Here is a 15058-nt window from a genome sequence, read left to right on the forward strand (position 1 = left end):
ATGAGTCATTTCTCAAAACCGTAGTGCACTGTGAAAATGTCCAGTTTACATTACACTTTAATTACACATGCAGTTATCCTCATAAAACAATTTTGAATATAAAATGATAAAGGTATTCAAACATTTTTTTTCCAGGTAGTTTTGGTGACCACCATGATATTGTTTTTGGTGGACAACAAGTGTTCAAGCGATCTGAATTTTATCATCGTTTTTATTCTACCCTGCGTTGCTTGTACTCTTGCAACTCTTGTCTCTTACATATCAGCTGTTATGGTGCTTATTAGCAGGCGAAATCCACTTACAACTCCAGCTTGGGTCAAAGGGGTAAGTTTTACATGTAACATAGGTTAGCTTGGCAGATAGTGCTACATATAAATGATCCAATTACTACTGTAAAACCCTTATTGCTTCATTTTTAGGAAATTTTGTCTGAATTAACATATCATTTCTTATGAATTTAATCTATTTCTTGGACATTTTGTTGAAAAATTTCAATCCATTTTTTTTATCAGAGTATCATTACTACCCAGGTATAAGATTATTCACATTTTCTTTGTCTGCTATCTTTTTTGTGAACTGCAGGGTTCATGAATGGTTACTGCATCAAAAAGATACTTGCTTGCAATTAATGCACATTTGGCATAGCATATGTATCAGTATTCAGGTGGGGTGCCCTCTTAGTGCTCAGTACTCAAGTGTCTTTGTTAACATTTAACCTTAAGAATTGACTGTGTTGCTAGATGTTGAAGTTCACAATGCTGAAAATTTAAAAACCTTGTCAAGAAATTGAGAATCTTCATACAACAGGTGACTATTTTAAGAAGGTCTTAAGATACCAGCTTCTAAATTCCCAATGTAATGAAAGTGCATCCCAGAAAGAGACCCTCTAAACACTGCAGGGAGGATGGAGCAGCAAATGCAATACTGCAATGGTTGCAACAAGGTGTCAGATGAAGTGCCAAGGATTGCTAAGATTGAATGAAGTATGGGATTTTTTTTATATATATTAAAACGTGTAAGGTGAGAATATGGTGTAGGCTCAGAAGAGGATGCTCGTGCTGTGTTGGAGGTGTAGATCTTAAAGATCATTATTCTTGGAAACAGTAATATAACAGACATTAAGACTAGAGGTGAGATGGCAGTAAGGACAAGGGTAGCAACATTATTAATGTTGGAATTGTAGACTGAACTACGGTTAAGTAACCCATTTTTTATGGTTTATTTTTTTTATACAAGGTTAGTTTCTTTATGCAGTGACCCCATGAACTCGTCAAGAAAATTGAGGACACTCCGAAAAGGTTTGACAGCAAATTCATGGCTGGAGTACTGTATGTTAGAATGAGACACTGAATTAACCATGAAATTTGCATAAATGAAGAACCACCTCGAGATGTTCAGTAACCAGAAATTTATAGCAGAGTACTTTGGGGAAGAAGAGTAAAGGAGAAGGCAGCTGTCTGAGGAAAGGTAGAGGAGTCAGATAACTGAAGAGCCATCTGACCTAACCCTATGAATGGGAAGCTTGAACTTTAACAGTGAAAACAATGTAAAGCTAAATAGAGAGGGATTGAATATCTTGTTTTGCTACAGGATATAAGCGATGATAATACTTCATATTGTAGTGCTCTTTTGTCTTTCAGGATGTCTGCTTCAATATATCTGCACTTGTACTAATGCTTGTGGGTTCTATAATCACCCTCACGAGAGAGGAGTGTGTCAACAGTTCTATTACAGTTGCTGCTCTTGTAAGTAGAATATCTTGTTCTAGGCCCGGTATGTAAATTAATTCTTAATCAAAGGGTATTCAAGAAGAATGTTACGTAGTACTTTGTTTCCTGTCTGTTGAAGGAGCTAATGGCATTGTTGGGTAATAAGAAGGAACTTAGTCCTATGCTAATGGCCATCAGAAGTCTCATGTAGTCTAGAATATAGATTACCTCATTCATATAATTTAATCAACGTATATTTGATTCATCTGTTCTATTTTACAGCTATGGAACCGGAAGTTTGGCAGTCACCAATATTATTTATCAAAGAAAGAAAAGTAGCATTGTTCATATGCAGAACAAACCTTTGGTCTTAACAATAGGATAAATCTAAGCACCAGCTGGAGAACCGGCTAAAAAACAATCAAAGATTGTATAGCAAGGAATCTGTGAGATCTGGCAACTCCTGCGCGTACAAGGTGATAGCTGGTCAGAGATCGTGCACTGCACTTCATGACACGTTAGTCTTTTCTTAACCGCCTTGGATGGTAGATGCTTATGCTTTTTCTCCTTCCAAGCCAGTTGATTTGTGGCTGTGTTTCCTTTCATTTTCAGTGTGTTTGTTGTTTGAGTGTGTGTTTCGTAATGGATTCCTCCAAGTCTTCATACCCTTATCAATGCATGTGCCCTGGTATTCAGGGATTCCCATCCTCCAGGTTTTTAGTATCTACGGACGCTGATCTTCATACGACATGCAGTAGGTGCTGATCTAATTACTGTTCTATTACTAATCCCTGCCCGGAATGTCGTTCCTGGCTGAGTCGTAGTGGAGGGTGTTTTACAAGAAGTTTGTATGCTTCTTCTCGTCTGCATGATTCGGTTTCTCCCTCCTCCACAAGCTCACTCCCTGTTGCAAATTCATTTGTACCCCTGTCACCTTCCTTTTCTTCCATTGATTCATCATTGGAAGTATGGGGAGTCCCTCAGGGTAATGATATGTTTATTGTAACCCCCTTTCCCTCGGGTTCAATTACTCCTCCCGAGAGGAAGGAGGCTACGCCATCTAATTCTTTAGTTTTAGATTTTGAGTCACCCAAGATGGTGGCTGTTTGGGCGTCGCTTGGTCTACGGGGTTCACCCTCCTTGGATAGCCTGTTGTTGTATTTCTTGGAGGCACGTGTAAGTGTTACATAATAGAAAAATATGGAATGTAATTTCATATATAAAAACTAAAACTATGATTAATTAAAACCAGTGACCCAAGAGGTCAACCAGTTTGCTTGCAGGAATGTGATCAGACCAGGTAAGATAAAGTAGGCCAAGATGACGTGTTGTATCAGTCAGTGTCTGGTCATCATCTAAATTATTGTTTTGTAAACGGTTGGCAAAGCTTCCTGCTTGAGACAACCACAGTGACCTATAACCCAGGCAGCCTACATGACTTGTAATCTATGTCATCTGTGTGTATGTTCGTATGTTCGAGCTACTGTCTGCTCACTTTATGATTGTAAACCAGATTGTATGTCAGACTTCAATTAGCCATCATCATTGGCAGACCTGTACAATTTTATCTGATCTTCACAATGTAGACTTAGCAAGAATACAGATATTTTTGTACTCTGTGTTTTCAACCATAGAACCTCGCATCAGAAAGAAGATACTGAATGAACTTAGAAATTATCATCATGAGTTTGAAACATCTTCGCCTTCATACCCAAAGAAGATACTGACTTAGAAATTATCATCGAAATCCAAGACACTCCAATGAGGATGGAGAGTGATAACAAACCGACCTTAGCATAAATTATTGCAGGTCTAAATAACCTCACAGGGTGCCTTATTATACAAAGGCATCAGCCCTACACATGTATCCCCCCCACCCCCGGCACCTTTAGCAGTCCCACCTCCCCCAGGAGTCCTCTACATTGGCTCTCTAGTGCTGCCACCTAGCTGGGCGCCTTTGTCAATGTCGACACTCACTGGGTTACCTCTTATCGCGCTCTACCAGTGAGGCCATCGACCAGCGCTGGCCTTAGAGATGTCATGACGTCACTCCCAGCGTCCTCTCAGCCTATGATGTCAGATGCGGTTGCTGCTCATCCTCCCGTCGTTATGATGTCATCACCTCTCGCTGAGCCATTGGAGGCGTTGATTCAAGCTGGACTCTGTTTATCAAGAGAAGTTTTCTGCTGTCTCTACGAAGAAGAGGAGTCGTAAACAGAGTGTTTCTTCCCCTCCACCTGCTAATAAAAGATCTCGTAGAGGGGGAAGTTTCACTCCTTCTCCTGCTTCTTCTCGATCTCTGCCTCGCCCTTGTGTCAGACGGAGGATTAAGGACTTTGTAACTTTGTCTTCTGCTGCAAGCGAAAGGAGTGCATTGCTGTCTGCCCCACACAACCATGTTTTTTTCATGGACGTTTGTGTTCATGCGAGCGAGAGGATTGCTTTGCTGTCTGCTCCAAACGACCATGTCTCTCCCTTGCAAGTTTGTGTTTGTGAGGTTGGCAGTGGGTCTTGTGGAAGGAATGCACTCCCATCTTAAAAGTGAATATTAAGAATACTATAAACTGTAGCCCATGAATTCTGTGTTAATTGTTAAAACTGTTTTCACACTAATGCCTAATCCAAGAGTGCTCATGTTTCAGTCACTAAACAGATAAAACAGATGGACTTTTCCCGAGTGGCATAAGCTGATGTTGGGTTACTATCATTATTTATTGAATAAGGGAGGACTCTCCTTAATGCTTGAATTTAACTGTGCATGACATGCATGTATGAAAGGGATGCTAAGCATTATGGTGTGGAGAAAATGCTTTCCCGAGGAGGGTTACGAAACTCTCGCATGGCAGGCAAAACGTTTGCTGCCACCGAGACCGGTTGGTCACATGAACGTGACCATCGTCTGGGTGGAGCTGAGCATGCACCTGCCTAGAGAGAGCTAATACCATCCTCCAACGCGTCCAAGTCCTTGTTGAGGCCGAAACCTCTCTAGAGGACCGAATGGGGGAGCCCCTACCAGTCTCAGTGTGCACAGTCCCGCGGGACCGTCATGTCAACCCTGGGAACTGAGCAATCACTGTGAGAGTGATCACTAGCAAGGCGTGATTCACCTGAGCAACTCACTCCTTTCTTCCACTCCATGTCCGAGTCATGACGGTGAGCGGACTCGGCATCAAGCACTCTGGACGCATGTAAATCTGAAGACTTACGTGCACTCACAAACGAGCCCCCGACACGGAACTAATCTTAGGGGCAGAACCTCTAAGACTAGCAGCAGAAGTTCGAACCAAAGTTTGCGCTTCTACGGCTCTTGACACGCCAAGCCATGGGGACAGTGTGATGGTTCCTTTTCCCGAAGGAATGGGAGAGCCAGCGGAAGACCCAATTGCCTCCTCAGTTTGAGGATGCAGACCCTTATAAGTCGTGTGACGAGACTTCTTAGTTGGGAGACTGACTACCTTCTACTTCTTCGGCATGGAGCCTTAGAAGTCGGAGGAGTGGAGCCTGATGAAAAATATGACGATTCTGAAGAGGAAGATGGACGACTTGACAAGCTCTCTTCCTCTTCGACTTCTCCAGATTCTGCAAGACTTCTCCTACAGGATGAGGTATATTTACCAGCAGGAATAGAGTTAATAATAACAGGGCAGCGGCATAGGCTTTGTCCAGTGACATAACTCCAGGATAGCAGTGGTAAATGAATATGATTTCCAGCAGGGGAACAACAGTACACTGTACACACACTCGAGGACCAATATCACAGCATGCTACGAGTCACAGGTACAATTCTGAGGTTAGGATAACCAACATGAAGAAATATCCAACCATCTACTGTTGTAATCACTATCACCACTGTTAGCCTGTAAAAGAAAGAAAATATGATTTAAAGTTATAAGGATACTCCTCTCGCGTCCAAGGGCACCACCCTCCGAAATGAGAGATCTCCCAATCACCAACACCACACGCACCCTTTTCCTCCGATTGTTAGCAAAAGGACAAAGGGGAAGAGGAATTACCAAAAGAAACAAAGGACAAACCTCCGAAGTTCCCCTCAGTAATTTCCAAAGCATAAGCATAAATTTCGGATGAATACATGTCTCGTCCTAACCACGGTCAAGTACTAAGCCTAAACTGTGGTCCTAAGGTTAAAGGGCAAAAATATGTATTAATAAATATTGGCATACCTTTGCCCGTGACTCTTAACACAAAGTAGAAAGGCGGCTATTAGAAAAAGTGGGTTTGCATATTAACTATTAAATTCAATTAATTATGGATATCAAACACAGTATATACGTATTTATTTTAAAAAATCAAAGATCCCTCTGGGAAAATTATTAACGGCTAGTCAGCAAGAGCTCACAAAATTACGTCTTCATCGGAAGACAGCCGAAAGCAAAGTGGTGTTTACATCCGGGCAGGCGGGCCTACCCACCTATCAGACGGTAATTACTGCCTAACCACCGTAATTCCAGCCTATGCTGAAAGTAATTCATATGTAAAGGACCAAGGGTTTGTATATCGTGTAGGAACATTCTGCAATAGTACATGCATGTTGGCCATTAATGGAAATCCCAAACCCTCTTAATTTATTATTAAGGGAGCCTAATTTCATTATTAAGGGAGCCCTGCAGTTGTAGATTTACTAATTATAAGTGTACTGTACTAGTTATTCAGTAGTCCATTTCTCCATTCTTTATGGTGGTAAAAGATCTTTGAAAGTGTACTATACTATCTGAAACAAGTTTTAATGAAACAAGTTTTAATACTTCTCTATTTATAAACTAGGAATTTATAAATGGTTTTCTACAAGAAGTCATTGTAATGCATTGTGAGGAAAAACATAAAATTTCGGATTAGCAACACATTTTTGTGATCTAACAATTTAGTCACAATCTTCCTACACCACGTCAGCTGGAAAGTCAGGTTAAGTTTCCATACTTGCACGTCTGTTAGCATTATGGACTTTTAGGGAAATATTCTATACATAGAGGAAATGCTGGTCTTTTAGGGCAAAACAAGATTTAGGACACTGCATTTTTTTTGCAGAATCATCTGCCAAGTACGCACAACTTGTTTTATTACTAGGATTTTCAACATTTTTAAACTAGGCTGAATATTTTTGTTACTTGCTGCATTATTGCTTTAAAACCTCTTTTTTTTTTGTAGTGCATCAATGTCTTATGCATTCAGATTGTCACCTTTTTGTGACTGTTAAAGTTCTAGGCTCAGGTGTTATGAGCCGATAGCAAGGCCAGAAGGGCAATACTACTACAACATAGGGTTGGGGTTGGACACAAGCGATGTTTTCTTAGGTTTTATTACAAAATTAAACCGCATCATGATAACAAAATGGATTTCCTCACAGGAATTAACACTCCACCGTGGAAAATGACTAAATTCAGACAACTAGACACTAACTCAACATTATTAATTACCACGTGCTCGATGCACCAAGAAAATTTCACATGAGTTTCCAAACAGTTTTACACCAAATTATAGCAGAAGTTTACATAAAACATCCTCCTATTCTCTTAGCAGGATAACCAGCAGTGTAATGAATCTTATATTATAAGAAAATAATCCATATTAATACAGATGCGTGCAGATAAAGATAACGCTTATAAGCATAGCTACACAATGAATTCCAGGATTACCGGCTTATTGAAGAGAACAACTTGCCGCACCTCTAGTTTATGTTAGCCCACACGTCAACTTGGTGATGGCAGATTGGGGACTAGTTTATTACACATTTTCTTTACTTCCTTCAGTTTAAGAGAAAAATTTAGTTCCATTCTTACATTTTATCTTATATTCAAGGTGGCAGGTGTTAGGCTCGATATAATAATTACGAATTTGCGAAATCAAGAGAATTCACCTCACACGATTCCCTTGTTTATAAATCATATACATTGGATATTTTCTTTATGATTCAATACAACTGAAAAATAATTCAAGATTACAAATTCCCCTCTTCTCTGCTTAGTTTGGTCTTCACTAGGCTTATATTAGTATAGAAAAATAAAATCCCAGATACGAACTTCTTCTTGCATAATCTGATGTTGTGGAAGGTTTGGCACTAAAATGTGGATCTGTCTTTTTTTATGACAGATTATGCTGTAAAAAGTTAATATTAAAATTTATGCATTACGTTAGTAGCATAGATAGGTAATTTGTATTAAATGCTTCACTTCAGTTAACATTTGTGGTAAGGGTTTAAGCTTTGATTTGTGTTTTTGTGAAAGACTGGACATGTACGGGATCCAGAAGATTCAAGACGCTGAAATTCTTAGAGTTGCTGCTGGAAGTTGCAAATATAGTGGAAAGCCAAGTCCAAAAACCTACAACAAAATTTCATGGAGGCTGTTCTTATTTAGTATAAATAGCTCTGATGGGTATGTTGCCAATGAATAAATAGCTCTGGTGGGTACGTTGCCAATGAATAAATAACTCTGATGGGTACGTTGCCAATGATAGTGGTCTTTACATCATTTATATTACTGCCTCCTGAAAAGTTAGTGTTTAACAGGTTTCTGCAAATGTTAGTGAGATATAAGCCAGTTTGCAGGTGTAGAAGATACTGTAGTGGCCTTCAGGAAAACCAGACTCACAACAGGGCAAGAGGCACAGTCTTCATTATCAGGCTGTAACATGAACAATGCTAAAATTCAAGTCCTCTTTACAAATAAAAACAGCTCACAAGATCAGATCCATGTTTGTTGGGAAAACAAAGCAACCCAAAGCTTTTTTTCTTTCATAAAGAGTTAGTGTATCAGCTGTAACATTAATGTAAAGGCCTAGTTCAGAGCAAAATTAGAAAAAAAAATCTTAACTATTTGTGCCTTGCCTTGCGTCTGGATGACCAATTTGTTGTCCAGTACAGTGCAGTGAGTAACAGGTGTTCCTCTTGCTGGACTATGCTCTAGTTCATACTTCAAGAGATGATGTTCCTGTCAGCAAGTAATAAATGACTTTACCAAGACAGCAGGTGGAACAACGTTTGATAACTCCTATGGCTTGCATAATGGTGTGTTAGATTTTTCATTTGATTTATAAGATTCAGGGTCCCAAGCCAGGCACCGAAGTACTTGCAGATAAAATAAAGAAAAGAGGGAGTGGGAGCCGTTGAAGAGCAAGATAAAGAGTTTCAGAGGGTAAAGATGAAGTACGAGGATCTAAAGGTGGACAGGGAGAAAAGGAAAAAATCCCACATTTGCAGTAAGAAGTAATACAGAAGTTGGACGGCAAGATTGATGAAAGGAAGTGGGATGTGGGGAAAATAAAATGCTAATAAGTGGATGCAGCTAGGGTTGAAGGAATGCTGAAAATGCCCTTTGGTAATGCCTACTGTGTGAAAAATAGCCTGTGGCCAGGGAGCCTCCAGATCCTGGTGTAGTCCAGATTATTGAAGTTTAGCAAGACTTGTGCTACAACCAGGGACTTCTAAAGTTGTTATGCAGTAGTTTTGTAAAGAACAATTAAGATGCTGCCTCTTACTTTAGAATTTTCTTAAGTGTGATTGTGATCACTGCCTATGCAGAATTTAACATGCAGAATTTTATTAAATACAGAGATTTAATTTTTGTTGAATAATGAAGAATGCAAAGAGAAAGTTCAAGCAGAGGGAGTGACTGAAAAAACAGGTTTTGATGTAGGGAAAACCTATTTTTGGTAGTCACTGTTGAGTCCTCACGGCATTACCCTTTCCATGGTCTATCCAGAACTCCATGGTGACCAGACTAATGTCAAAGAATTCTCTTTTAGCTGGTCTTGTGGCCGGGTATTGTGTCTTGATAAACATTATAACATGTGATAGAGTATAACTGGACTCATGATAAGAAGGCACTTTCTCTTATTATCAGCGAATGCTAAAACCTAGTTTTCCTACATCGAAAACCCGCAAGAAGAAGAAGTGGCTATGCGCGTATGCACCGTCATATTGTTTACATATGATCAAACAAGGACCAAGAAGCCATTCATTTCTGTTGGTCAATGTAGGATAATCCCTTGCCCAAACCCCGTCTTTTCATCAGGGAAGTGGGAGGGTTTTAAGGACTCGGCAGCGACTGCCAAAAATAGGTTTTCCTGTGTTAAAAGAAATCTACAGGTGACAAAAAGCTCTAAAATTTTAATCCCGACAACCCAAAAACATTTTTGGCCCAGGGTCAAGCCACCAGTTTCAAATCCCAAATTCTTTATTCCAGATACCTTTAGGTTTGGTAGCAAAGAACAAGAAACTAAATGTGAATTTGTTTTTTAGGGTGAAGTTCTGTGGTGACTTCCCTAAGCACGCTGGGTATTGTTGCAGTATTGACAAACCTTCACCAGTGAAAGCTAGCAGGAAGACCCGTAGTTTGCCGCTGTAGTGCCTATGGGTCAGCTATCCATGTCACCTACCGATACATAGTGTATTCGAATTTGTTCGAGCTCATGGCAATACTATTGTTGCTGGAGTACATATAGGAAAAAACGTACCTTTTGGTATGTTTGCCGTGACCTGTAGGTAAACCTTAAGTTCTTGAACTGGGCATAATGTTTTGTCTGCTAATTCTAGTTAATTGAGAGTAGGAGATTTCTTTTTAAAAGGAATCTCATGACAGGCCAAAGGACAATGGTCAGCTGTTTGCATGATCTACTGTCCCTGTCTATGATGCCCAGTTTGCTAATATGATGCTAATACAATCAAGAAGATTGTCTATTGTAGCTTGTGACTTGTGGTTGTATCATGTCCGCTGAATTGAAGGACTGATCGAAATCTAAGCACCTTGTTCAGGGACCAAGTTATTGGAACTTTTCGAGAGGGGATCTTTGTGGTGCAAAGGACCGCAGAAGGGAATCCCGAATTCATAAGGCAATGGTTCTTTTAATGCTGCCTTGTATGACATGATTGTTGTAACTCCAAGGCGTTTGTCTTCAAAAGGGATGAGAAAAGTTAAAATTGTTTCTCTAGAATTTCTAATTGGGCTCTCAGTATGGATAAAATCTAACCATGTCTTCCATACATGTTGGCTTTGCCAGATATATGAAGTGTGTAGTTTTTGCATTAGATACCTGACAATGTCAGGCAAGCAATTTTCACGGTGGATATATTTAAAGATCCACCCATGAAGGTTGCAGCTCAGAAAGGAGGATCCATAAAGGACTTTCCCTCTTACTGACTGGGATAAAACAGCAGACAGTGTTGGAATTGATCTCTTTGCCTGTTGTTAAAATAATAGGAACCAATGCCTGTTTGGCTAATTTGGGGTTATTAAGTAAGTTGTTCCTTTGAAGGTTAGGAGTTTGCTCAACACCTTCGAAATTTGGAACAATGGAGAAAAAAGAAAAAATATATCGATGTCCTCTATTTGTTCCAATCTTGTAGGAAGGCATCTCTTGCTGTTGCTTGACTGGCAGTTTGTGATTCTCATATGTGGCAAACAGGTCCACTTCCAGTTGTGGAAGCATGTTGGCTATTTTCTGAAAAGAGTGGTTGTCTAACATCCTCTCTGTTGAGGCTGTCGTTTTCCTTGATAGGGAGTCTACTATTACATTGATAGACCCCATATGGTGAATTGCAGACAACCACCACTGCCTTGCTTGTGCCATCGAAGGATGGCTAGCATTATCATACCGAGAGGAGGTGATCATCATCCTGATCTCTTGATGTAAGACATTGCAGTCATGTTGTCTAGAACCAACCAAATGTCTCTTCTGCAGATTTGAGTTTTTTAAGAGACAAAAAGACAGCCATCAGCTCCAGGAAATTGATATGACAATTCCTGAGTAGCTGACCACCTCTCTGCTTTTATTGGTGGTGTAGTTGCCCTTTTGTGAGGCATTGTCCCTTCTAATCACCTACCTGTCTTTGAGGAAAATACTTTTTCTCAGAGCCATTTTGGACTGATTAAGGCTAAATGTTGGGTTTTTGTTTCCTAATTACCTTTTTTCCAAAAGAGTATACTACTCTGGACAATTCTGTTGGTGGGCTTGCTTGTTAAGTTTTAACCACAACAGACTCCTCAAACAGGTTCTTACAGAAGGGGTTATTATGTAATAGTAATGAAGTTACATTGGGAAGTGACTATAGTTGGAGCCTTCCAATGTTTCCATTCGTGCCATTTATGCACCACTAGAATGTTTGCCATATATATATCTATATCTATCTTAAGACTTTTGGCCACAACAGCAACCATTGTTCTGGAACATTTTGGAAGCCTTTTGATGGCAACTTTCAGCAAGGTGGTAGAGGTTATAATACTAAAGAGGTGGACCCTAGTATATACAAAATTCTGCTGAGGCTGTCACATCTGAGATTCTTCTCACTGGGCTCTTAAATTGCTGTGTAGCTAAATATAAAGGGACCTTTTCCCCTTCAGAAGGGAGTTGTAGTGTTGTCCATTCCTTGGTGGAGTTTTCCAAAGCTGGGGTGATCAAGGCAAATGGTTTTAATTCTGCCATTGTCTCTGGTCTTTTAAATCACTACAAAATTCTGAAATCTGTCTTTACAAAAATAATGGATTTTGAAAATGAAGGGACAGAAGGCTTGTGCTACTTGTTGAGCAACTTGGGTCCTGGTAGAGGGTGTCTTCTATAGTTTTTAATACTATAGACACAGGTAAGGAAACCATTTATGTAAGTGGTCTTTCATATGTACAGCTTCTTAGTTTTTCTCTCATTAGATAATTTCTCTAATTAGATATTTACTATAGGGAGAGAAAATGCGCACTGAGGCATCTAACCAAAGATTATTATTATCATCAAGGATGAGTATTGGAGCCCTTATCATGTTTTGATTTGAAGTTTTGTATTCAGAACTGACCAAAAGTGGTTTCCAGTCAATTCCAATACTAGACCTTATTTAGGCAATATTTGCATCCCATCTCACTTTTGGGTTGCAGGATACAGTATTGTAAAGATGTCTTCTTTACCCATTAATTATGATTGTATACCACATCTATCTATGCAACAAGAATCCCAACTATATATTTGCATGTAGAATTTCCTGGCCTTTCTGCCAATATATATTTTATCACTATGTACATTGTCTCTTGTTATTTGATTGACTGTTAAAAACAAATTGTTCTCGCTCAGGCTGCGGGTCACATGAATCTGGGGTCAGGCACTTTGTTTCCGTCCACACGCTGCTATGTATACCTTTTGCCCATGTAATAAATCAGTCAGTACCCAGTCTGCTTTCTTTGACTCCACAACTGGTGACCCGAAGAGCAACGGTAAACACAGCGGTTTTGGCTTCACCATTAACGGACTCGCTACAGCCACTTTACCTTCAGAGGACTTAATGGAACCATATGGACAAAGTCTAGACCTCTGAAAGCTCCTTCCTCAGAGAACACCCACGCCACTATGGACTAATTATGGCATATCTTCTTCAGGTACATTCTGGCGTTCTCAAACGGTTTGGCCTTGCCATATACGATTCATGTCGACCTTATTCAGAAGTCATTAATGGAAACACACGACGAGCCCCAAAAACCATTAACAGACTAAGTACAGCACTTATTTCACGTTTTGTTGTGAGTCAAGATGGTAGACACATAGAAAGTCGTTCTGAGGACACAGATCCTCTGCATCCACCTCTTGCCTTCGAAGGCAGCAATACCCCACGCGATGAAACTGCCACCATTCTCGCGGCAAAATATCATGTCCTGGTTCCTGCGGGCAGATGTCCATTTCCATGTAGCTAAAATCACGGATGAGGAGATCAAAGCAGACCCCACCATGACAACATTGCCGGAGGGGGTCTTCAACAGAATCACCCTATGGTTGGACTCGCAGCTGGGCAAGGTCAAGTACGAAGACCTATGAAAGAAACTCATTGACACGTACTCCATGCCCGTCCCAGAGAGAGCCCAACGCACCCTTGACCTGATGAATCAGCCCCTGGGGGAAGCATCACCCAGGGAGGCCTGGGACGAACTTTGAGGTCTCCTGATGCTGCCGGGCTTCAACTCAGACGGATGGAGGAGGGAGATGAGCATATCACGGGAAATATTCCTGCAGCGCCTTCTGCAGGAGGTGAGGGAATCATGGAAGCAGATGCACGCTTGATGGACGAATTGGTAAACGTTGCACACAAACTCCACAAGGCCTCCAAGCATGCCACAGCACCTGCAGCCTGATAGCAGAAGAAGCTGAGGAGGGGGACACGAACGTGGTACTATACAGGAAGAAGGCGCTGCTGTTGCAGCAGAAGATGAGGACAAATCCAGCTGGGTAGTTTCATCGGAGGTTCAGAAAGGATGCAAAAAATTGCAGAGCCCCCTGTTCTTTCACAAAAAACTGGGAAGGCAGCTACCCATAACAGCAGTTGCTGCAAACATTAGAGAATCCCAGCCAGCAGGATTCTTCATCCACGATGCTATATTGGGATGATGGATGCTGATAGACACTGGGCTATGCAGTTGGTATTTCCACTGTCGGGGGAGGGCCGCGACGCCACGTCCGGCACCTCAGCTACACTAGTGACCACTATTGGAAGCATCATCCGCTGCCACAAAACTTGGACCAAAGGAATATCCATCCTGGGCTGTAAAAACAAATGGCCCTTCATCATCGCAGTAAATACAAATGGCCCTTCATCATCGCAGATGTCAAGTTTCCCCTACTAAGCACTGATTTCCTTTCACAACACGGACTGCTGGTAGATGTCTGTGAAAACGCCTGCTGGATATCGGAACCTGCCGCTCCCGACTGCTCCCCACCGAACCAGGAATGCCCGCAGTATGCTCCATCTCGGCAAACAAATACAGTGCCCTCCTGCACGAATTCCCAGATGTCTTCAAGCCAGAACTGCATCAGGTGCCAGGTACCCAGGCAGAGCACGGCATTGAGCACCACATCACCACCACAAGTCCGCCGACATATGCCTAGTTCTGGTGCCTGCCGCCCAAGAAACTCCAGGATGCTAAAAAAGCATTTACCGAGATGGAAAGGATGGGTATCGGCAAAAATGCACAGAGTCCATGGGTGTTCCTCTTCGACATGGTGAAGAAACCAGATGGTTCCTGGAGGCGCTGTGGGGGCTACCGTCGGCTGAACCTATCCCCTGCCAAACATGCAAGACCTAACAGGAGCCTAGCATGTGGCCAAAATATTCACAAAAATGGTTTTGCTTAAGTCTCATTTTCAGGTACTAGTACATCCTGACGATGTTCTGAAGACAGGCATCATCACGCTGTTCGGGACATATACTTTCTCCTACTCCACCTTCGGCCTCAGGAACACTGGGGCCACATTCCAACACCTGATGGACAGCATCCTGGGGAACCTACCTTTCTGTGTCTGCTATGTGGACGACATCCTAATTATCTCCAGGTCCCCAGAGGAACATCTGGGCCACGTCTGGGCTGTGC

The 15058-nt window shown here is 41.3% G+C and overlaps 1 protein-coding gene across 2 annotated transcripts in view; it reads left to right on the forward strand.

Annotated features, from left to right (window-relative positions):
• LOC135222637 (uncharacterized) overlaps positions 1–15058 on the forward strand; it is a 93230-nt gene that overhangs the window by 70367 nt on the left and 7805 nt on the right. For both annotated transcript variants that reach the window (XM_064260769.1, XM_064260768.1), the window contains exons 2-3: positions 136–324; positions 1641–1745. In XM_064260769.1, coding sequence (XP_064116839.1) covers positions 136–324; positions 1641–1745 — 294 coding nt within the window. The remainder of the gene's footprint in view (positions 1–135; positions 325–1640; positions 1746–15058) is intronic.

Source organism: Macrobrachium nipponense, chromosome 8, assembly GCF_015104395.2.
Source record: "Macrobrachium nipponense isolate FS-2020 chromosome 8, ASM1510439v2, whole genome shotgun sequence".
Taxonomy (NCBI): Eukaryota; Metazoa; Arthropoda; class Malacostraca; order Decapoda; family Palaemonidae; genus Macrobrachium; species Macrobrachium nipponense.